Source organism: Berghia stephanieae, chromosome 3, assembly GCF_034508935.2.
Source record: "Berghia stephanieae isolate SIO BIC M18660-M18661 chromosome 3, UCSD_Bste_1.3, whole genome shotgun sequence".
Classification (NCBI taxonomy): Eukaryota; Metazoa; Mollusca; class Gastropoda; order Nudibranchia; family Aeolidiidae; genus Berghia; species Berghia stephanieae.
Window position 1 is genome coordinate 64,440,353 of NC_088362.1, and position 26,267 is coordinate 64,466,619.

Genomic DNA, 26,267 nt, shown 5'->3' on the forward strand with positions numbered 1-26,267 from the left:
TCTAGAACCATAAACCGTTTTGTTTTGTTTTGTTTTGCTTTTTTCTTTCTTAAATTATGATAGAAAATCTTGTTGCTTTTTTTTTTTCTCTTTTCTTTACTTTTTCTCTAATTGATAAACGATAAAAGAGGTAATTCTTTCTGTAAGATTTACTCACACTCACAGCGTCGACAAAGAACTCATAACGACCTGGCCATAAATAAAGACTTGCTGATTTCTCGTTAAGAAAGGCAGTGGCGTCACGGCGTCGAGTTGTTGAGAACGGCCGATAGTTAATAATTTCTACCACAATTATAATTGGCGTCTTGAAGATGTTTCCACGGAGTGTAAGAGATGATAATTGCTACAAAGGCTGTACGTAGATGTTCGCAGGTTGATTGTAAATAAGAAGAGCATGAGATAAAGATGATGAGGATGGTAAGGGCCATAATCGTACGCGATTGTGTCGTGGGGAGAAATAATTGTAGTAGCAACGACTGTCAAAACGATAGAGCATCTAATTTGGCTTTTGTTGTCTTCAATTGGTTACGTTTATCTGTGGTTTTTGATGACAAAAGAATGATGAGTGATGAGCTGAAATATGATATGAATCGTTTGTTTACAAACTGGTAGACACATCTGTGTTGTTCCAATGGATCCACTGGCAGGAGCGTGAGGTAGTGGCGTGTCGAGTTGACTAGGTGTGCCGCGAATGGCATCGTGTGGCGCACATGGGGGTCGCGTTACCTGCCTTGACAGGGGCGATCACTCCTGACATGTGACTTAGACAATGTTAGATCACTCGGGGACGTATGTGTTTTCTTTTGTGGTTATAAATAGATCGTCACGCCCAAGAACTTACGACCTTATAGATTTTTGTTTTCAACTAGTATTTAAATCTAATATAATTTGATTGCGTTCCATGTCGATAAAATGCACACACTGCTCTGTAACAAAAGGGGTTTTTTATATTGAATTTTAACTTGTCTCAACATTCAACAAATAAAAAAAAATCAAATTTGGCCAAGAAAAGGAATCAAGCGATTTATAATTGGTTTCTCTCCGACTTGACGTTTTTGGTTCATGTAAAAACTTATTGTTTGATCGAGGACATTGACAATAATATTAAAGTCCTCCCAAACGACAAGGGTGCATCATCTGTGTCAACATTTGCAATCCTGAGCCGGATTCTAAAAAAAACTTTTTATTTGCTCTTGTAACAATTAGTTGATTTATTTTATTATCCAATGAGCTTTTTGTCAAATTCTTTGGTTTGTGCATTGCCTTGGAGCATTGCATTGGAGCTTGGAGTTTTATACGTGAATTTAACACTGTAATATCAATGTTTGTGATCGTATTTTAGGTAGCGACAACTAGCACCAAGTCTTCATTTCATCTATCTCAATCCAGTCTCATCGTGGCTTTAAATCATTCATATTTTCAAATTTTCTTTTTGTGATGCAATAGAGTATTATTTATCTATTTATCTATTTATTTACTTATTCATTTATTTATTTATTTATCTTTATATTTATTCATCTATTTATTTCTACAGCACGCGTCGTAGAGGCTACGTCAAAAGGGCCATGTTCAAAAGCTTTTCATACAAAAACAATAAACTTAGTGGGACGCTAGATCGAACAGATCCAGCTACCCAATCACTGAGGGTAGACTTGTGGGGATGGGGGGGGGGGGGGTGGGGGGGGGGGGGGGGTTCGGGGGAAAATATGGACTACACCCATTACACCAGGAAGAGAGTGATTTAACAACTGAGCTATCGGGACCCTCCCCCCTCCCCCACACCAGACCCCCCCCCCCCCCTCCCTTCCCAAAGAAAAAAAAATTGTTAATACGAACTTCAAAGAATCATCTAGGTGTCTATTTCTTACATTGCATAAAACTCAAAAGTTCGTCTTTCTTTTCATTCTAATTTCGAAAATTACCATTTCGTGATCCAATTCATGGGGACATCGTACCGTTTTGAGGCAATGCGACACATTATTTCATGCATGTTATGACACATTATCGTAGATATCAATTTAAAACAAATAACAAAAGTCAAATTTAACCCATTATAAGGCCATAAATTCCAGCAATAAACAGATAAATCGCCAACAGCAGAGAGTCCAACACAATACATTGCTAAAACAAAAGTCAAATTTAACCAATTATAAGGCCATAAATTCCAGCAATAAACAGATAAATCGCCAACAGCAGAGAGTCCAACACAATACATTGTTAAAACAAAAGTCAAATTTAACCAATTTTTAGGCGATAAATTCCAGCAATAAACAAATAAAGCGCCAACAGCAGAGAGTCCAATACGAAACGTTGTTAAAATACATTTCCAAATTTGTTTACATTTGAATGAGAGAATTATCCGTTTGTTTATGAAAGTTGTGGCATTTCTGGCGAGATGTTATCAGATTTTGGTGAGAGGTAGCGGTCTGTATCTTCTTGTCACAAGGCTGACTTACTCTGGGAAAACACATATTTAAAAATTTGGCCATATCGATCCTTCTAATATCGATCGATTGAAATGACTCTCATTCTGGTAAAAACTCTCAAACCCGGGGCTTCGCGCCGAAGCCCCGGGTTTGAGAGTTTTTGCCAAGATGAGAATCTTTTAAATCGATCGATATTTGAAGGACGAGTTTTCTGGCCAAATTTCTTTTTAAATATGTGTTATTCATGAGTACGGCAGAAGAGTCTTACTCAAGATAAAAAACAGGTTCATGGATCTTGGCCAGAAAATTCGTCTATAATAATTTATCAATAAAAATAAGCCACATCTTTGTTTTAAAAAAAAATCCTCTAAAGCCTGGGAATTCAACAAAGTGATTCAAAAAAGTCTCGGGTTTGACAGATTGCTTTGTTGTTTTTTTTTTTTTTTTTTGTTTTGGGTAATTTTAATTGATCGATAATTGAAGGACGAGTTTTCTGGCCAAATTTTGAAGTATGTGTAATATCGTAAAACGCCAGAAGAGCGTGTGTTGACTTGATACTTGGAATCGGCCACTACCGTCCTATCTGGCAACACACAGGATACATTTCACGTCGCCATTGCTAATCCACAAGTTTATCATCCAAACAAACAAATACACGCGTTTATCAAAACTTATCATTTGGAAGTGTTTCTATTTTTTGGTTGTGTGTGTGTGTATTTGGAAGTATTTCTATTATTTGGTTGTGTGTGTGTGTGTGTGTGTGTGTGTGTATGTGTACTGTGTGTGTGTGTGTGTATGTGTGTGTGTGTGTGTAGGTGGGTGGGTGGCTGGGAGGGGGGGGGGGGGGTTGCATGATAGCTTAAACTTAAACTTGAACTTGAGTTTTTATGTAGTGCAATATCCACAAAACGCACTCAAAGCGCGTTACATCTCGGATGTGACATAACGCCTGTTAGCCTCACGGAATCTTGGTCTTGTGGTCTGACAATCGACTTCTGACTTGTAGTGCACTGGTTCGAGTTCCTCTCTTGCCGATGAAAGTTGAATCCTTGGAGAAGACAGTCAACCCGTATTTTCTCATTGTACTCAAGTGTATGACGAGTACCTGACTGGAAACAATGCGGCTCTTGTCGAGAAAAAAAAATGTAATATAGGCGTGTTGTGTTGATTTTGGCTTGAGACTTGGAAAACTCTTTGAGCACACACAAACAATGGATTTTGTGCATTTGATGGTTAGCACTTAGTTAAATTACTCACAACATTCCGCCAGCCGGATATAAAGTACCAACACACAAAACAGTGTGTAACCTTAAACGTTTTATTGTCTGATTGATAGAATTGAGTGCGAACTACTCATAAATATGGCTGGCTAAAAACAGTAGCAATGAGCTGAGTGACGTCAATTTCGTTCTTTCTAAAATGTTGGTGATCTGCTCTCTCTCTCTCTCTCTCTCTCTCTCTCTCTCTCTCTCTCTCTCTCTCTCTATCTATCTATCTATCTATCTATCTCTTTCACCCTCCCCTCCCCCCTACACACACCCATAGATGCACAAACACACCAGTTATGACAAGTTATGAAAGACACACAACTTGACCTCTAACCCGAGTTGACGAGTCCCGAGTTAACACGATGTAATCCGGTTGTTGACGAAACACAAGGGGGGCGGATTAGAAAGTTTGGATGGTTAACTCTCTGCCATAGCGCAGATGTTTATAAGGAGTTAGATTCCTATGACATCAAAGGCAATCGTCAGCATTGCTATCTGGACACATCAAACGATATTTTGATTTTCTCATATATGACTCTTGATCAGCTCATGTGTACGCTGATTGGGGTTGCCAGTTTGGCATCATAATGCCAAATTAAAAAAAAACAAAAAACCAACCTTCTTTTTCTTTAAATTATTCCATAATTAACCAGTATATTTTTGTCCAATCAAAACATGGAATTTGTGACACACCTTCACAGTGCTCGGACAAACATAGCTGGTTGTTTATAAACCACAACGTGAATGAAATCGACCTGTCTCTGATCATTGTTATTGTTTTTATACCCCCAAATGGTGACTAGTTATCACACGATTTTCTTGATCATATTATAAACGTTTAAATTTACACATAGATTTCTGTGTTGATCAAGCGGTAGAATATTGGGTATTTTAATTAGACACATACCAATGATACCTGTGGAGATTGCTATATTTACCAATCACTGCCATTGCTTACATAATCGCGACTGTCCGAGAGGCGTGGTTATCTAGGTCTATTAGATCTATTTGAAATATTGATTAAAATAATTGTCATAATTTGGCCATGTTTTGTTTCCTTCATGTTGATAATTTGGTTGAGAGTTTAGCTGAAATAGGGATTGAAAGAGCGATGTGTCAAATATTAGTTCCAATCTCCTTGTTTTTTTTTTCTTTTGAAGTGTGAAACCAGTCCTCCGAAGGACTGAATAGATACATTGTGCAACCGGTCTTCTGGTTTTAGAGAGATAGCATCTTGTTTTCTAGTCTAAATAAATGCTGGTCGTCAATAACATATCATCCATCCTCGCTCTTTTACACCCCGTAATCCTAGCCTCAAAATCTAATCTGCCTATACATTTTGCTACTAAAATAATTATGACACCTTATGATTCAAGATTTAACCTATTCATTGTCTATGCTTTGTCTGGAGCACTGGTTAAACACGTCCAAGGAATTTAGAACCGGAAGAAAGGAAGGTGTGACGTAACGACTTCTGCTCCCCTTTACCGTATTCTGACACCTGACACCCGTGACCGCGGGATAAACAATAAAATCTATTTCTACGTTGTTGTGCATTTCAATTTCAGCCGAAAAGGTGTGATCTTGAAGGAAATGACATAGTTTCGTACCATATGACTGATATGGCATTTTTTCTGCAAAATATAACTGGCAATCGTGATAGTGATGACACTATAAATAGACTGCGTGTTGATTGGTGTTGCATAACATAACATACCATGGCAACAGGATGAATTTAGAACAGTACCCATAAGAATAGTATCAATGCCATCATCACCGAATCATTACACACATGAGTAGGAAAATATTAGACTATTGGTCATATTATACGGGGCAGCATGGCTCAGCAGTAAGGTCTTTGGTTCGTACTCGAAAGGTACAGAGGTCACCTCGCCCTAGCTCAATGTGTGGCGCTGCACTGCGGCCGACGTCTGGGTTATTCCAGTCTTCCCATGGAATAGATTTTAGAAACAAATTTCGCCTATGGAATAAATAAAAATGGAATAAAGGGAATTCATTATTGAAATCTTAGACAGTTTATCTCTGGGTCAGTTCAAGTTTTAAAACTATAGATAGAATGCGCTTGGCTAAGAAGCTCACAACATTGCCATCCGGAAGTATAACGGACCAACACACAAAACTTTGTGTAACCTTGAACGTATATAGTCTGATAAATGCAGTTTAGTGAGAATAACTCATAAACGCGGGTGGCAAAAACAAACAATAATAAAGACCAGAGTGACGTCATCTTCGTTCTATCTATAGAAAGAACAGACACAGCCTTTGTTTGGAATCTACTCATAACATCTCAATCCACAAATGAATGGCACGGCTATGTGGTCTTGTGGTATGACACTCGCTTTCCGATCGGAAGGTCCTGGGTTCGAGTCTCGCTCGGCGCATAGTTGTGTCCTTGGAAAAGGCTCGTTTTATTCACATTCTCTCACCAGGTACTCATGTGTAAAATGAGTGAGTACCTGGCCGTGAACAGCGTCGTCTCTGTCCGAAAACAAAAATTGTAATATCGTCTAACAGGCGTCATCTCTCGTTCTACATGTTACGTGTTGCTGTTGGTCAGGGGCCCTTTGTAAAGCGCTTTGAGCACGTTTAGTGGATATTGCTCTATATAAAAGCTCAAGTTTTGTTGGGTAGTTTTTTTGATGAAACATTAAAGATTAATTAAAAGATAAATAAAATTAGAATCTATTTCTCCTCTTGTCCATTATTCACTGATCCGAACCAGCGACCACTGAGCTCTAGGTTTCCCATAACAACAACAATAAATAAATAAATAAATAAATAAATAAATAAATAAATAAAATAAATAAATTAATTAATTAAAAATAAATAAATAAATAAATAAATAAATTATTACCTATTGTATTCTGACATTTTTCTCCCCTTTCATTTTCTTCCATTACAACAATATAATATATGGACGTCGCTTTCACAACTTGCCAAGCAAGATGTGTTTTCATCATTCAAAGTGAACTGCATTTATTATATTTTTTTTTGGGGGTGGGGGAGGAGGGAGGGGGGACCATTTATTTAGTGATTTAAAGAGGTAAATACTTTGTTTTGTTTGCATTGTAGAACAATAGGCTAAATGTTGAAGCGATGGCTCGCGGCTGAAAAGCTTTGGCGGGGAAATGAGGTGTCATCCAAAATGGCTAAGTAATAACACTCATATTTCTATGGAGTCACTTTCGTCAAAACCTCAAGGCGCTTTAAAAAAAAACAAAACAAAAACAAAACAAGACATTGTTTACCCAGAATACAATAACACTGTGAGACCAAATCTACCAATATCAAAATAATAAGAGTTAGAGCATAAAAAAGCCATCAAAAACACCAACACACAAGTCACATAATAATATAATACGTTGAAATTATATTCAATCAAGTATGGTATTTTGTGAAGAGATTCAGTTTAAGGCGGTTTTTTTTTCTTCTTAAATAAAAATATCTATTGATAGTATGCGCTTGGCTAAGAAGTTCACAACATTGCCATCCGGAAGTATAACGGACCAACACACAACTCTGTGTGTAACCATGGCCATTTATAGTCTGGTTAATACAGTTTAGTGAGAATTACTCATCATCGCGGATGGCAAAAAAACAATAACAAAGACCTGAGTGACGTCAACTTCGAACTATCTATATCTCGATAGAAAAAGAGTTCTCACTCTCTCAAACAATTTATGCTTTGCGTTTAGATAAGATACCCACAACATTCACCAGCTGGATATATAATACCAACACATAAAACTGTATTGTAACCTCGAATATTTATAGTTTAATTGATATTATTTAGTGATAACTAATCATTAAAACGGCTGTCTTAAAACAATAACAAAGAGCAGAGTGACGTCAATTTCGTTCCTTCTACTGAACACCTAAGAACCAATAGATAGTATGCGATTGGCTAAGAAGCTCACAACATTGCTATCCGGAAGTATAACGAACCAACACACAAAACTCTGTGTATCCATGAACGTTTATAGTCGGGTTAATACAGTTCAGTGAGCATTACTCATTAATGCGGATGGCAAAAAGGAATAACAAAGACCCGAGTGACGTTATCTTCGAACTATCTATAGACGTTTCTAATCAATCCTTTGTTCTCTATGACAAATAGGGGCAGGCATTTTCCTCTTAAATTGTCGTTTTTTCTTATGATAAAAATGCTACCGAGCATGTTTTGCAAACCAGCCCCCCTTTAACATGATACGGACGTATGAATCGGCACTACAATGTATTACTCCGCTTGATTTAATTTGCCAAAATGAGAGTAAAAAAATAGAGCGGATATAAAAGCGATGACTCTATTAATATTTCCATTTTAAAAAATGTTAAAATTGAATAAATATAGAAATAATGAAGTCTGTAACTCGACATAATGGAGTACCGACCGCTGGGAATTAATTAGAAACCGCCATGTTGTTTTGTGCAAGGACTGACTTCTGCTCATCCAAGTGTGAATCAAAAATAGAACACTCCAAAATGAAAACGAATCAATTTAGAATTTTACAATACATGGCCAAATGCGTTTTCTCAATTTGGCCAGAAATGAATTTACTTTAAAAATAAATATATATAGGAACTTTTACATTGCTTATTCCCACAGATTTACATGCACAATGCGCTTCACGCTGCAGGCCATGAGGAATTATATTTCCATTTCATACTCTACTGATGGTCTGTTAGGCGTCCTTTCTGTAGATTAAATCTACCGTATATATGGATTTACTATGATGTATTTACGTTTTACCTCTGCTTTTTTTTTATTAGCTGAAGAAGGGTTGTGGGCCCGAAACGTTCCGGGCTTTGTATTTTGTTTTATTTTTGGGGGCTAGGAGGGGGGGGGGGGCTGTTATATTATTTTTTTGTACACAATTTTTATAGTTCACAGCTTGTAGCATCTTAGCTTGATTCGTAATGAAGTTTTTTGTTGGCCATTCTGATATAACAACTGATTGATGGCTGATATAACGGCGTGATAGAAGCACAAACCCATTAATGGCTGATATAACGGCGTGATGGAAACACAAACTCATTGATGGCTGATATAACGGCGTGATGGAAACACAAACTCATTGATGGCTGATATAACGGCGTGATAGAAGCACAAACCCATTGATGGCTGATATAACGGCGTGATGGAAACACTATCTCATTGATTGGTGATATAACGGCGTGATGGAAACACAAACTCATTGATGGCTGATATAACGGCGTGATAGAGGCACAAACTCATTGATGGCTGATATAACGGCGCGAGAGAAATGTGACGACATAATCTCGAAACTTAACCCATTTGATCCGACTTTGGTTTTAAAAAAAAACAACAGGGAGAGAGAGAGAGAGAGAGAGAGAGAGAGAGAGAGAGAGAGAGAGAGAGAGAGAGAGAGAGGCAGAGAGAGAGAGAGAGAGAGAGAGAGAGAGAGAGAGAGAGAGAGAGAGAGAGATCCAATACTTATTGCATTAAATATGTTTTTGATGCTTTATGCTTTCTTCAATGACAATGAATGATAATTTGGTAAAATGCATCCGAGTTTGTTTACCTCCGCCCTCTGTGTCACCTCCACCCATTGAATATACCAACCTGGCACGCCTTTGTAGTGATCATAGATATAAATAACACAAAATAGATTGCTTATGCACGGAGTAACCTTGCCATCACCACAAACATGGCCACGATGTGCTTAAGGGGCGATAACTAACAAAGTCTTTGATGAGTCAAAACTGTTCGTGGAGTAATTGTCTCGTTCTTACTTTATTGTCACAAAGGCATTTGGAGATAAAGATTATTGATGCTATGTGCTTAGTTAAAATCTCATAACATCCGCCAGCCTAATATAACGTACCAATACATGAAACATATCACCTTAAACGTTTTTATAGTCTTATAGATAGGCCTAGTATGTGCTTGGCTTAGACGCTCACAACATTGTCATCCGGAAGTATAACGGACCAACACACAAAACTATGTGTAACATTGGTCGTTTATAGTCTGGTTAATACAGTTTAGTGAGAATTACTCATACACATGGATGGCAAAAAGCAATAACAAAGACCTGAGTGACGTCAACCTCGTTCTATTTATACAATTTAGTGAAAGCTACTCATAAAAATGGCTGCCTAAAAACAATAACAAAGAGCTGAGTGACGTCAACTTCGTTAATTCTATAAGTTGGTTGGCTCGGGACTCCATGTAAATCGCATTGGGCACGTGTAGTGGATATTGCGCTATATAGATTCTCACGTTCGTCTGTTTTACTTTTTTTCTTCTATTTTCCAGAGATCGATTCGAAGGAACAGGCAATATATCTGTAAGTCCAGAGGTCAAGGGTCTTGCCCAGTGGATAAAACACACAGAAATCAATGCAGAGCTTGTCGCCTGAAGAAATGTATGGAGGCAGGGATGAATAAAGATGGTAAGTAGATGGATAGTGGATGGTGGATATTGGATTGTGGATTGTGGATGGTGAACGGTGGATGGTGGATAATGGATATTGGATGGTCGATTGTGGTTGTGGATTGAGGATTGAGGGTGGTTGATTGTGGATGGTGGATTGTGGATTGTGAATGGTGGATTGTGGATTGTGGATTGTGGATGGTGGATTGTGAATGTGGATTGTGGATTGTGAATGGTGGATTGTGGATGGTGGATGGTGGATTGTGGATTGTAGATTGTGGATTGTGGAGTGTGGATTGTGGGTTGTGGATGAGGGATTGTGGATTGTGAATGGTGGATTGTCGATGGTGGATTGTGGATTAAGGATGGTGGATGGTGAATTGTGGATGGTTGATTGTGGATGGTGGATTCTGGATGGTGGATTATGGATTGAAGATAGTGGATGGTGGATGGTGGTTGGTGAATTGTAGTTGGTTGATTGTGGATGGTGGGTTGCGGATTGTGGATTGTGGATGTGGATTGAGGATGGTGGGTGGTGGTTGATGGATTGTGGATGGTGGATTGTGGATTGTGGATTTAGGATAGTGGATGGTTGATTTTGGATTGTGGACAGTGTATGCTGGATGGTAGATTGTGGATTGTGCATTGTAAATATAGTTTGGAGGTAGGCGGGGGTAGAGGTTTCGAGAGGTAGAGAGGAAGAGTTGGGAAAAGAAAGGAAGAGGTGAATCTGGATGATGCAGATTGAGAGATAGGAAGAGAGAGAGTGAGAGAGAGAGAGAGAGAGAGAGAGAGAGAGAGAGAGAGAGACTTTAAATTCTTTTTCATTCCTCTCCCTCTTCTTCTTTTTCCTCCTCCTCCAGACTCTCTCTCTCTCTCTCTCTCTCTCTCTCTCTCTCTCTCTCTCTCTCTCTCTGCCTTTAGTGTCTAACGTTTTACCATCCAAATCAAAAAGTTATTTTATTCCCAATTGTCTCTCCCCGAACCCCCCACCGATTTCCTTCGGTAAGTGAGAACAACTTGACAAGGCTGTGCGTGCAAGCGGAGCTCTGAGCCAGCCATGCGTGAAGTTAATTAAATACTATTATTATCTGCACTAAACCGTATCTAGAATGACACCTCATTTATCAGTCTGTTACATCGTGCAAAAAGAAAAATGATTTGGGAATAATAAGATAGATAGGGGTGTCAAAAAACACACCGGAGACGAACTTGGTGAAAGAAAGGCGATGGAAGAGAGAAAAGGGTTGTGTGACTTTGGTTCTTATGGATTTCGTGCTGAATTCATCAAACTACACCCCGTTCAATATGAAAACAAACAAAAATAAACAAGTTTGCCTGATTGATTTAATCCAAAATGCCAAAGTAACTTTTGTATAGTTATGTATAAGGAAATGCTAGTTTGTAGTATGTCTGTTTTGTTTGGGGGAGTGGGGTGGGGTGTGTGTGTGTGTGTGGGGGGGGGGGGGGTGCATATAATAAAACTTGGACTTTATTAAGAAACGATCTTTTTACACATTTTTACTCTGTCTTTGAAAATAAAGTTTTGTTTTAATTTTTCAGGACAAATTTATATTTTTAAAATAATTTTTCCACTTCCTTTCCACTATTAGATAATTTGGGATCAATAATAGTATACAGTATAAAGTGATTTTTAAGAGACCAAATAATTATTGAGCTTTGTGATAAAAACTGCCAAATATACTGAAATAAAAAAATAAAAAATAATAACATGGCTTTAAAAATGCCAAATTGGCAATGCTGAAACTATTCCATTTTTGGACGTTGTTGAATTCAACTGATGGATTTCATATTCCCGTGAAATCAAATAGGCCAGTGTGAAATCAATTTACGTTTCCTTTAACTTTTTAACTTTCCGAGCCTGGACGCCTTCTCCTGAACATGACACGTTTGATAGTTGTTTTTTTTTTTCAGATTTAAGGTCTGTTTCCATGTAAAGCTAACCGTCATCGTATTACGACCGTCTGCTTCTATTCAAACACAATTCGATGATATTCTAACAATAACAGACACACAAAATAAGGTCCAGACTAAAAACTAAAAATGCCTAAGTGAACCAAGTGTTCATGTAAAGAAAATGTAGATCTAGGGCAGATAATTGCTAATACAACAAAACAATACCATTAAAAAAATAAAGCACGACGTTTCGGTCTTTCTTCTTTATTCAGGGGCAGTCATAAAACAAAGAAAATGAGATGAGATAAGAGAGAGAGAGAGAGAGAGAGAGAGAGAGAGAGAGAGAGAGAGAGAGAGAGAGAGAGAGAGAGAGAGAGAGAGAGAGAGAGAGAGAGAGAGAGAGAGAGAGAGAGAGAGAGAGAGAATTTACATTTAAATATTGGAATCATATTATAAGATTGACATAGAAAAACACGAAAGGCGGGATGGGGTGTGGGGTGGGGGGTGGGGGAGGGGGGGGGGGATAAAAAGACAGGAAGAACAAAACAAATAAATGAACAGATGATGAAATGTGATGACTCGATGCTGCCATCGTTTCTATAATGAGGTAAATTCTCTTTTAAAATGGAACAGACACGAACGAGTACATTGAGAAATAGTGTATACAAGTGAGATGGTCAAACTTAAAGCTAAATAAATGTGACTAAAACGGAGCCAATCAAATGTAAAATCCATATTTTTTTTTTACGTATTGGATTATCAAATGGATGTCGTGGGTCAACAGTTTAAAGAAAATAATTTTTTTTTAACTTTCTCACGACAACAATTCCACACTCATTTTCTTTTATCTATTAATTCATTCAACCCACAATTTCCTTTCCTACGGTTGGTGCTCAACGACTGACTGGTGAAGGTGTGAATGGGTCTTTATTCCATTGATTTACAGAGAGGGGTACAAACACATGCAAACAACATGCGCAATTAATTTCATATTGGCGATCCTTATCACGAACGCATAACTCAATTCATTGCCTTTAGTAATGACGTACGAATAGACACAATCTGCCCTCCAGCGGGAAAGAAATGCTAAGGGCAAAGGGATGGATTTTCAATGACGTGTTATGCTGGCTGGCAGTTGCCAATAATCTCAAAACAAACTTTCCTTTGTTAAGAGTCCTGGTAAATGACGCAAATAAGGCCATATCAAGAGATTTGAATTAATTAGATTTGATAGGAATATAGTAGGGATAATTATCTTCCAAGCTTTTGTTTATCGTTTAGAAAACTAAATGATTTCATGATTGCATTTGAGTTTTTCATTTATTTTGATTACATCTTCAACTGTCTCTGAGAAGGTAAATTATGGGTTTTATGTCGGGTAATTTTTACAAACATCATAGAAAGAGACAGATGAGCCACTCGGCTATTAAAAAATAACAAAATAGAACTTCAGAGGCATGAGGCACTTGGAGCCAGAGTTTGTCCCAGTTTCTATAGCAATTGATTGCATCCCTTAAGGTATGACGCTAGTCTATCGCAAAGTACTTTACGCCAGATCTGTCAGATCCAGCAACCTAGTAGTCATTGCTGGGTGGACAGGATTTTTGGAGAAAAATCACCTACTTTCTTGAATTCCCGATTCCACGGGCCTTGTGACTCTGTATAACTTGTTCATCCAGACAAAATGGCGCTCTGAGACGGTGGGTCACGAAATAAAATGGCGGAAAGAGAGAAAGGGACGGATCCGATAAAGATGATGAGAATTTAAAATAAATAGATAAATTGATCTTTGAATTGAAGCAGGCATCGGCTTAATTGGAGGGATCACCAGTTCATTCAGGGCTGGTTTGATTGGGCACAGGGTTAATCTGTACGCCGTTTGATTGGTTGGGCGGTGGGAGTTGGGAATTGGGAGGTGGGTAGTGGGAGGTGGGAGCGAGAGGGTAATCTGAGATAGGGTGAGTAAGGATGCGGGAAAGAGAGGCCTAGTGGTAAATAATTATAATATATTGAATTATGAAAAAAAGGCGAGGGGATTGATAGTGTATGATAGAAAGTGTGTACTGTAATATATATATATATATATATATATATATATATATATATATATATATATATATATATATATATATATATATTATATATATATATATATATATAGAATCGTGTTTGATACAAATATGGTACGAAAAGTGCTCGACATGTAGTAATGGAGCGAATTATTATTTAAAATATTTACCACAATGTTTGGGGCAGTCTACATCAATGTTTCAGGCTCAATTTGCCATCTTCAGGACTGAGTTGTTTTGTTGACTGTTGTTGTTTCTTGAAGTGGTTCCGGTTTGAAGTTAATTAAGAGGAATTTGCGCCGATGGGGACACTTTCCGTAGATCTCACTTTTCATGTTGAGTGTGGCTTCATGAGGTTGTTTGATTATAGTATATTTTTCTTCCAGGCATAAGCTACATTGTTTTGATGTTGGTGTGTATCCTGTTGCTTTAGATAAAATTTTCCATGAAATGTTGTGGTCTATTTTGTTGTCTTTTAATTTCCAAATATGTTCGCTGAGTTTTGTGGATGTTTTTTTGTTAGTGTTTCTAAATGTTGAGGTGTGGAGGTTGTATCTTGTTTTGAAATTATTTTCTGTTAGTCCTACATATTTTTCTTGCTTGTTTGTTTTAGTTTCTGTGACTGTGGCTTGGTAAATTAAACTTGATTCTAAGCATTGTTTGTTTAGCGGGCAATGTTCTTTATTTCTGCAGTTGCATTTTCTAGTGGGTGGGTTTTGCTCTTGTCGGTGGTTTATTAATATTTTTTTTGTTGTGGCTTGAAATTATTTGTTCTATGTTGCGCATACACGAGTAACTTATTTTTATGGTATTCCTGTTGATAATTTTATGTAGCTTGTGGTTTTTTGGAAAGTGTGTATCAATTAACTTCAGGAACTGCTGTCCTATGTTTGTGCTGACGTTTATGTCGAAAGGTGGGTTGAACCATGTTATGTGTCGTTTTCTTGTTTTACGTTCTTCACTTGTGTGTTGGGGTTTACATGAGAGGGAGGCGTCTGTGTATACAAATGGTGTGTTGTATCCACTTTTTGTGAGTGCTTCTTTGTTGGGGGTGGCTGCGACGTTGAATATCTCTCTGTTTTCCGAAAGTTTGCTCACCCTCAGTGCTATGTTTTTTGGTATGTTTTCAATGACGGGACGGGGGTGGTTGCTGTTTTTATTAATGTAGCTAATGGTGTTGTTTGGTTTTCTGAACGGTTGGAATGAATTGGATTTTATGCCGAAAAGATCACAAGCCTGACTTCAAAAACAATCCAAAATGTAGACTAATAAATCCATACAAATCTGAAATTGGAAAAATCAGCAAAAAGATATTAGAAAAAAATAAATAAAAACGTCAAAGAAGCAACTAAATTCAACCAGTGGAAAAACACCGATGAAGTCATTGAATGGTTCAAAAATATCCAAAACATAGAAAACTGCACCTTCATCTCTTTCGACATTTGCGATTTTTACCCCTCCATCACTCCAGACTTACTAAACAAAGCATTGGAATTCGCAGCAAAATACACCAACATCACAGAAGAGGAAAAACACATCATCAAATACACCAAGCATAGCACACTATACTACGACAACACACCGTGGACAAAGCGACACAATGATTTCGACGTAACAATGGGTTCGTTCGACGGTGCTGAAACATGCGAACTGGTCGGACTCTACATCCTGTCACAACTACAACATACACACACATACATCGGCCTCTATAGAGATGACGGACTCGCTATAACCAACAGACGACCAAGAGCGATCGAAAACATCAAAAAACAAATCTGTAAAATATTCCAAAACAACAATTTGAAAATCACGATAGAAGCAAACAAAAAAACAGTTGACTTCCTCGACATCACATTCGACATAAAATCCAATTCATTCCAACCGTTCAGAAAACCAAACAACACCATTAGCTACATTAATAAAAACAGCAACCACCCCCGTCCCGTCATTGAAAACATACCAAAAAACATAGCACTGAGGGTGAGCAAACTTTCGGAAAACAGAGAGATATTCAACGTCGCAGCCACCCCCTACAAAGAAGCACTCACAAAAAGTGGATACAACACACCATTTGTATACACAGACGCCTCCCTCTCATGTAAACCCCAACACACAAGTGAAGAACATAAAACAAGAAAACGACACATAACTTGGTTCAACCCACCTTTCGACATAAACGTCAGCACAAACATAGGACAGCAGTTCCTGAAGTTAATTGATACACACTTTCCAAAAAACCACAAGCTACATAAAATTATCAACAGGAATACCATAAAAATAAGTTACTCGTGTATGCGCAACATAGAACAAATAATTTCAAGCCACAACAAAAAAATATTAATAAACCACCGACAAGAGCAAAACCCACCCACTAGAAAATGCAACTGCAGAAATAAAGAACATTGCCCGCTAAACAAACAATGCTTAGAATCAAGTTTAATTTACCAAGCCACAGTCACAGAAACTAAAACAAACAAGCAAGAAAAATATGTAGGACTAACAGAAAATAATTTCAAAACAAGATACAACCTCCACACCTCAACATTTAGAAACACTAACAAAAAAACATACACAAAACTCAGCGAACATATTTGGAAATTAAAAGACAACAAAATAGACCACAACATTTCATGGAAAATTTTATCTAAAGCAACAGGATACACACCAACATCAAAACAATGTAGCTTATGCCTGGAAGAAAAATATACTATAATCAAACAACCTCATGAAGCCACACTCAACATGAAAAGTGAGATCTACGGAAAGTGTCCCCATCGGCGCAAATTCCTCTTAATTAACTTCAAACCGGAACCACTTCAAGAAACAACAACAGTCAACAAAACAACTCAGTCCTGAAGATGGCAAATTGAGCCTGAAACATTGATGTAGACTGCCCCAAACATTGTGGTAAATATTTTAAATAATATATATATATATATATATATATATATATATATATATATATATATATATAAAATATATATATATATATATATATATATATATATATATATTATATAGATAGATAGATAGATAGATAGATAGATAGATAGATAGATAGATGGATAGAGAGGGAGCGAGAGAGAGAGAGAGAGATTGAGAGAGAGAGAGAGATGGAGAGAGAGAGAGAGAGAGAGAGAGAGAGAGAGAGAGAGAGAGAGAGAGAGAGAGAGAGAGAGAGAGAGAGAGAGAGAGAGGGGAGGTGGAGAGAGAGATAAGCTAGCCCAATAAAACAAAAAGTGAAAACCGATCCACTGCTCCGGCGTCCTAAAACGTGACGACAAGCCTGCCATTGAACGTGAGTGCTACATCCCACCTCTTCGTCGCACGAGTGAGTACAATGGTGACGCGTAATTGGCCCCAGGGCCGCCCAACGCGGTGGACTGGCTCAAATTTCCCGGCCCGTGATTCGTTACTTTGTATCTGGCTGGCTGAATCAACTGACGACTTTATCCCAGCGTTGACGGTGGCGTTCCGTGCCGATGATATGTGATCTCAAGCTCACGGATGAGGTTTGACCATTTGGGTTTGAGCAAGGATATCCGAGATGGGATGGGATGGAAAGATTACAAGGGGCCTAAAATATGCCTGGAAAAGAAGGGGAGGGGGAGGAGGGGGGGGTATTGATTTGCATATTATAGTGCAGACATAATGAACTCTGGAGCGGTCTTTGATGTTTTTTTTGTTGAATTTATTCGACGTCACATCCGGTCAAGATCAGAACTCAAAAGATAGTGGATAGTTTGAGACATTTTGGATGATCGATGATAATCTGGTACAGAATCGGCCAGTCAGATTAAAACAATGTTAGACGGATATCGAATTTTTATTCTTACAACTTGGAAATAAAAAAGTAACATTAGATCGTGCTAAATATAAAATATAAAGAAATAAATGGAGGTGGAAAATTGATAAGCAAATAGAAAATAAAATGACACAAAACTTCAAGTCAATGTTTGGGGGTTTTTATTTAAATGAAAAGTGGTTTTCCAGAACTCCCTAACTCCATTTTTCCCATTTTGAGATATTGAGGATAATCTCCCCTACAATTTCTCATTCGGTCTCTTATTTTATATTATTTAAACTTTAAATCCACACAAATCATGGAAAATTCTTGTGCCATTTAATGCTTAAAATAAAATTTACGTTTCAGTTTATCTCGTGGATGGAAAATCTCCAAAAAAAATGGAAAAATCGACTGTACGAATTTATTGAAAACCAGCCTTCAATAAATGATTTGTTAGTTTATTTTTAGTACTGGCATCTGATCATTGCCCAAGTAAATCATTTAAATTTGGTGTATAAAAAATCATCCAAGGCTTGAATTGAGTTGCGTGAGGATAATAAATATTTAAATAAATTGATGGATAATAAATAGATGAATAAATAAGGTTGTTAATATTATCTAAATCAATGTAATAATTAAAGAAAAAACAGAGAGAAAAAAAAAACAACCCGGACAAAAAAATACCGAAATGTGATATGTTATGATTTGCAACCAGTTCAACAAAAGTGCACACTACGTACGTTTTCTATGGGAAAACACATTGCGTTGTATGAAATGAACATCAATTATTTCTGCTATTTCCAGCGGTACAACACGAGAGAGGGCCCAGGAATTCAACAATCCGAAGACAGGTTGCCATGTATCTCAAGGAGACGACGGAGTATGGAGGTGTCATGGCCGTCAGCCCCTTCCGGTGAGTAGATTGTTGATTGTCTGGTCTATCTATATTGTATATGTCTATGTTCAGTCCTACATGTTAAATGTTGCTGTTGACCAGGGACTCTTTGTAAAGCGCTTTGAGCACATTTAGTGGATATTGCGCTATATAAAGCTCTTTTTTTTCTATGGTGACTCAATGAAAGCATATACAGGCACACCTTATTGAAATTCTCACAATTCTTGTTTTTTAAAGAGTCAAAAGATAGTCGTCACCAAAAAGTTATTCTTTACCAGGTTGCCATCAGGACAATGACGTATACCAGCAGGTCTGATAACCGAACGAAATAATGGGCCGGGAGGGGGTGGGGGAGAATTCAAGTGTCAAAATAAGGAAAGATAATTAAAAAACAAACAAACCCCAAAACATTACAAACAGTACATACATAGTTATAAACTCTCATATATATTTTACAAATATATATATATATAATGCATCCATAAATAAAAGATCTATTGATATTGTTTTTTAATAGCCTGACTTGGTACAAAGTCATCAACTCTTTCATCAAGTCTAAAACACGTCAAAGCAATTAACAGCTAAAACACAATGGTGGCCACTTCAATATGAAAACCACGGCCCAACCCCGTCATTAGAATGTTATGTTCAAATTCTATACCTTTTAAAAAATTCAATATTATTATAATATATTATTTTCTCTCTGTCGTGTTTCCAGATCGCCATTCTTCGCCCCCATTATCAACTACCCCGAATCAGCAGCCGATGGAGTGACGGTTTCAGCATTAGAGCCCCCGCCCCCTTCAATGGCTGTCACGCCCCCTTCTATTGCCGTCACGCCTCCTTCTATAGTCCCCCCAACATCCAACGGAGTATTGGTGCATCCTTTCCCAAAGGTACAAGCTGTTGGATTTTTTAATGTGTTTATAACTCATTAAAATAATACGTTTAATTAAGTGGTGTATTGATGTTTTTTATTGGGTTTTTTTTTTTGGTTATTGGCTGAAGATAAGTTTTTAACCCGAAACTTTCCGTGTTTTGGTAGGGGTTTTTTTCTTCTGTTTTCGAAGCTGTGAAATTCATTTTAAAAAAATACCTTCGACAGTCCACAACTTCTAGAAGATTTGTATCACTTTAATTTTTGTTTGGATATAATTTTTCAAAACAATAGCAAAAGACATCATGGTGGTGGTGGGTGAACGGATTGCTCGTTGGTAGAGTACCCGATTCATGCGCAAATGGACTGCGATTGATCTTGGGTGGAGTTGATTTTTTATTCTTTTTCGTGACCACAACCACATCCATCTTTCCACCCTGGCTAGCTAGGTCTGTTAGATCTGGCGGAAAGTACTTAGCAATAGACTTGCGTCTTACCAAAAGTATAGTGAGCAATACTGCCGTACTCTAAAACAAACCCCCCATATTTTAGAATTTGGCCAGAAAACTCGTCCTCCAAATATCGATCGATTTAGATGACCTTCATCTTAGAAAAAAACCAACAAAAAAACCCCTCTCAAACCTGGGACTTCGCGAAGCCCCAGGTTTGAGAGTTTTTGCCAAGATGAGCGTCATTTAAATCGATCGCTATTATTTGAAGGACGAGATTTCTCGCCAAATTTTAAAATAATATGGGCGACTGGTACTGTATGGAATGAATATAATTTGGTTCCACGTGGCGTGCTGGGGCAATACATAAATGAAACATTGGGAAGCGCATTGAACATGGGAAATCTGTGGAAATGTGCTATAAAAAAAGTGTTCACATTTATATCTATTCATTTCACTTTACTCCTCCCCCCCCCCCCCCTCCTCCTAAATCCCTGCAGTACCCCCAAGAAATCCCCGCCACCTACGGCAGCAACCCAGAGGCCATCTGTGAGGCTGCAGCCAGACTGTTATTCATGAGCGTGAAGTGGACCAAAACAGTTCCAGCGTTCGTTGCCTTGCCATTCCGAGACCAGATTTTGCTCCTGGAGGAGAGCTGGAGAGAATTGTTCGTTCTTGGTGCTGCCCAGTTCCAGATCCCCCTGGAGGCCAGTCCGCTTCTCTCTGCCGCTGGTAAGTAGGATCCGTTGATTCATGGGATATCCGCTGTATCATATAATACAAAATCACCTCGCCATAGTTCAATTTGCGGCGCTGCACCGCGGCGGACGCCTAGGTTAATCCAGTCGAGATATTTATATCCTTTATCATTTTGATGTTTATATCTTCTTCTTCTTCTTCTTCTTCTTCTTCTTCTTCTTCTTCTTCTTCTTCTTCTTCTTCTTCTTCTTCTTCTTCTTCTTCTTCTTCTTCTTCTTGCGTTCCTTTTATTATTATTATTATTATTATTATTATTATTATTATTATTATTATATTATTATTATTATTATTATTATTATTATTATATTATTGTTATTATCATTATTATTATTATGTATTATTATTATTATTATTATTATTATTATTATTATTATTATTATTATTATTATTATTATTATTATTATTATTATTATTATTATATTATTATATTATTATTATTATTATTATTATTATTATTATTATTATTATTATTATTATTATTATTATTATTATTATTATTATTATTATTATTATTATTACAATGGCAAAGGGAGATCAATCTGACCAAGTGTATATCAAGCAGTGCCAGACAAAACAAGAGAGGAATATGCTGGAGAAAAGGTCAATAAGAAAACCCTTGTTGATATTTGATTTAGAGGGCAAGTGGCTCAGCGGTAAGATCTTTGCTTCGTACCCCAAAAGTACCGAGTTCGACTATCCGCCTCATTGCAGTCACCTTGCCCTAGCTCGCTTTGCGGCGCTGCACTACGCCTGGGATAGTAACAACAAGAAATTAAGTGAGTAGGAAAGTGCCAGAAAACAATAGAGAACAAAAAATTTCGCGGCGGCGAAGGGGGCCTGAACCCGCGACATTACTGGTACGACAACTCCGCCTGGCCGGAGAGAGCGTGACTCTACCGTATGAGCTATTCACGATCCCCCCCCCCCGCCCCCCCAAAAAAAAAAAAAAAATCGTCTCTAACCCTAGTATTTTATTAGAGCCTTCTCTCCCTGACTTCTTGAGGTCACGGGTTCAACACACACTGGGTTATTCCAGTCTTCCCTCGGAATAAACCCTAAAGACAAATTTTCCCTTGGGGATAAATAAAGGGAATTATTATTATTATTTTTTTTTATGTTGCCGCATCGTTGCAGACGTGACGCCCGAGCACAGCCCGCCAGAAAAGGTCGTGTCCATGATGACAGAGGTACGGGCCCTCCAGGAAACCATCGCCAAGTTCAAGGCCTTACACGTTGACCCCACGGAGTACATTTGTCTGAAGGGGATAGTGCTATTCAAAACAGGTAAACATGGAATTGGATTTGATGGCCATGGAATGAAGGGATTGGGGGGGGGGGGGGGGGGGGGAGAGAGAGAGAGAGAGAGAGAGAGAGAGAGAGAGAGAGAGAGAGAGAGAGAGAGGGAGAGAGAGAGAAGCTTCTATACCTGCCTACTACTAAGAAAAATTCGTAAAAATACTATTTTTGGCTTCAACAGCAGAAATAAAAAGATAATTTTGATTCAATACAACGTGTAATAAAGAAAACGTTGGTGCCACAAAGCATATATTCAGGGCTTTGAAGGCATAGTTAAAACTGCTAAGGGTCAAATATTAATTTGTAAAGTTAACTCTAGTAACTTCTAGTTCTTCCCTCTGAAAACTACGAATTTTTGACATTTCAAGTAGGCAGGCCTGATTATGATATAATATGTCTACAATCATGAATATTTATTTAAAAGTCATGAAATGGTGATGGTCAGGAAAGAAAATTTGGTATCTATTGGTTATTTATATTTTGGTTTTCTGTGAACACATTTCAGTCTTTGTCCGATCACACGAAGTCGACGTGTTTTAGGCACAGATAGTTTGTAATAACAAGATCATAATTTCTTTCAAATTTATTAACCTCTGAAAAGACATATGCCTTTTCCCCACATAGTTATTTCCCCTATCATCAACACTATTTCTCCATCCTCCCCCCCCCCCCCCCCCCCCCCCCCCCCCCCCCCCCCCCCCCCCCCCCCCCCCCAGTATTCGCCAACAACTCCACAGAGATGAAGACCCTACGAGAGTTCCACTCCGTGGCCACCCTCCAGGACCAGGCACAGCTGACACTCAACCAATACATCAGGACAGCTTATCCCACACAGCCTTTTAGGTAAGGAAAAAAAACAAAAACCCTCATAATTATTCTTCATAGCCATCGGGCCCATTGAGCCGGAATTTATCCCGATTTCTATAGCGTGAAATTGACAATAGCAATTGATTACTATCCTTTTGATAGGACGCTAGTCTATGGCTAAGTGCTTTCCGCCAGATCTAACAGACCCAGCTACCCAATCACTGCTACGTTGACGGGGGGGGGGGGGGGGGGGGGGGGTTCAGAAAAAAAATCTCGACTGCACCCGGATCGATCTCGGTCCATTTTTTGTGAAGTGACTGCTCTATCAAATGAGCTATCGTGACCCCCATTTCAATGCATAGTCTAGTCGCATAAATAACACTTGACTGAATTTTAACTTGTAAACTTCTATAATATAAAGAATAATTATATTAAAAACAACAAAAGGGGAAAATGTCATTTGGAAACAAAGGCATTGAATTGAAAATAAACAAACTGTTTTTTGTTGGCAAACTGTTATTTGTATAAGACAATTTAAACAATCTGTTTTCTTACACAAGTTTTATTCCTTCGATAAAGAACTGAACAAGTGTGTATGAAAGGTGCCAGACAAAGTAAGAAAGAAAAAAACCGTCCCAAAAAATCCATCGACGTCGACTGGGGATCGATCGATCCTCAGACCTTCTGATTACCTGCATGTGTAACGATAGCACTTCTGACTGGTAATCAGGTCTGAGGTTCGATCCCCAGTCGAGGTCGACTGATTTTTTTGGGATCGTTTTTTTTTTTCTTGCAAATTTCTTTCTTGCTTTGTCTGACACCTTTCATACACACAGTTCAGATCTTTATCTTACACCGGTGCCTGCTCCTTAATTTCTTAATTTTCTATTCCTTGCCCGACAACAATGGTTGACGTTGTCTCATGGAATGGTCATGTCAACCACTTTGAAGACATTTGGACGAATTTGCCTCGTAATGTTATCAAAGTTTCAGTATATGTCTTTTTTTTTTTTGGGAGAGGGGGGGGGGGGGTTCATTTGACAGTAAATTGTCAAGTCAGTCTATGACTGGACAGCGTGGCTCAGCAGTGGTCTTTGCTTCGTACCAGAAATGTACCGAGTTCGACTCCCCGTCGCGCTGTCTGGCCATGAGCAAGTCACATAGCCTTAGCTCACGTTGCGGCCGACGGCTGGATTATTGCAGTCTTCCCTTGGAATAGATCCTCAATTAAAAATTCCCCTTAGGAATGAATAAAGCGAATATTATATTTATATTATATTAAAAAGAATCACATGGTACATTTTTGGTTGATAGTAATATTGCCCTCAATTTAATTGAATTTGCTGTTCCGAGATTTATTCTAATATCATTTACCTTAACTTTGTCTTCCAATGAGAGCTTTATTCCTTCGTCTTTGCTAAATATTTATATAATATCCTTCCCAGGTTTGGAAAATTGTTGCTTCTGCTCCCCTCCCTCCGTGTGGTGTCCGGTGCTACTATCGAGGAACTGTTTTTCCGTAAGACAATCGGGCACATTCCCATAGAAAGACTTCTGGTCGACATGTTCAAGGCCAACAATTTCTAAAGGAGAATCTGGAGTTCCCAGCTTTTTCAATAGGAAAATAGACCCGTTGACTTCTTAGACAGTTTTCAAGTTTGTCTTTGGGAAGCCGACGGAATCTTTCACGAGGAAACACTAGAGAAACTGGGTCTGTTTGAGGAGCATTTTCTTCAGGATGGCCTGTTTTTTTAAAAGTTCCTTTCCTAGCAGTTCGTCTCTCTCATCCAGATTGTCGCCATAATCACGTCTGTTGATTCTAATGATAATATGGTGATGTCTTGTCACTGGATCTCAACTGATTTTTTCATCTAAGAATTCAGCAGAGGTTTCACTTCAAGCCAATTTGTGTCAGTTGAGACCAGAGAAAACATTAAAAATCGACTGAGGACTGGTTTCAACTGGAACAACATGAGTCTCCCCAAAAACGAAAAGAATTTCCGCAGATACGGTCGACGTCAATAAAAAACTGGACATATTGAATGAAAACAGATTCATCTGCTTTTTGTGATGGATGCGACTATGGTCAGTTACTGCTCAATAATAATAATAATGAAAATAATTCTTGTTGTGGAGAGCACGTAGATGGAATATACCTCAACATGTTATGATCTTGGAGTGCACACACACACACACACACACACACACACACACACACACACACACACACACAGACGGACACATGCCAACAAATTCTGGTCTTAGTGTACACGCAGATGGACATACCTCAACCTATTCTGGTCTTGGAACACACACACACACACACACACACACACACACACACACACTCATCTCAACATATAAATAACCACACAGTCATACATCGCCATCTACTCGTGTCTAGGACAATGTGTGACATATGTGATGCTTCATCGACAGAATGATTGTTATAATTTTAAAAGACGAATCAATTCGTAACTTCTCATCATTTCATTTGAACGTGTTTCAATTATGATTCCGTTTGACCAAAACATCGACCCAAAGGTGACGAAAGGATCGTACTAACATCATCATCATCATCATCATCATCATCATCATCATCATCATCATCATCATCATCGTCATCATTATATTTCTGTGAGTCATATAACATTATGACCATTGTGCATTGCACTGTTGTATGTGATATAAATAGACAGAAGTGAAGTCTTCGTCTAGAAAATACATCCTTACAGATTATTTTTCTTTTTGGAACTGCTCGATTTACGGATTGAAGACCTCACGTCCAGACAGTTTGTTGTATTTTGTTTTGTTTTTGTTTTTTTGTTTTTTCCCCCTTCTTTTATTCCCAAGCCATTCTCAACGAAATGAATGCCATATTCCGTTTCTAGAATTCCGAATCACGTGATGTAAAACTTGTTGAATGTTATCGCTAAGTTACGATTCCTTTTATAAAAAAATGTTACAGGAAGCAGATTACACATTTATTTGAATGGTAAGTTTTTTTATAATTTAATGTTTTGTTTATTGGAAATTTTGTCCTTTTTACTTCTTGACAATTGATTGTTTTATTTCAAGCTGCTTACAAAACTGACTTGCTCCAAAAAGAACATGTTAAAAATTTTGACCAGATAACTCGTCATTCCAATGTTGATCTATTAAAATAACCTTCACCTCGTCAACAACTTTTAAACCTGGGACCTCCTGGAAGTCTTTGAGGAAGTCTCGGGTTTCATGACAGTTTTCTGACCAAAATTTAAAACAAACCGTGTTTATTTTCCAGTCTGCCAAAACAGGAA

At 38.0% G+C, this 26,267-nt stretch overlaps 1 protein-coding gene across 3 annotated transcripts in view; it reads left to right on the forward strand.

Annotated features, from left to right (window-relative positions):
• The window catches only part of LOC144968199 (nuclear receptor subfamily 2 group E member 1-like), an 81,182-nt gene extending 55,861 nt beyond the window's left edge, over positions 1-25,321 (forward strand). For 2 of the 3 annotated variants that reach the window (XM_078906307.1, XM_078906308.1), the window contains exons 5-11: positions 9,996-10,131; positions 18,690-18,798; positions 19,499-19,676; positions 20,607-20,838; positions 22,000-22,149; positions 22,878-23,004; positions 24,414-24,956. In XM_078906307.1, the coding sequence (XP_078762433.1) occupies positions 9,996-10,131; positions 18,690-18,798; positions 19,499-19,676; positions 20,607-20,838; positions 22,000-22,149; positions 22,878-23,004; positions 24,414-24,555 (1,074 nt within the window). In that variant the 3' untranslated portion in view covers positions 24,556-24,956. Of the gene's footprint in view, positions 1-9,995; positions 10,132-18,689; positions 18,799-19,498; positions 19,677-20,606; positions 20,839-21,999; positions 22,150-22,877; positions 23,005-24,413 lie in introns of all 3 variants that reach the window. The other variant, XM_078906310.1, reaches the window with a different exon arrangement.
• The last annotated feature ends 946 nt before the right edge of the window (positions 25,322-26,267 follow it).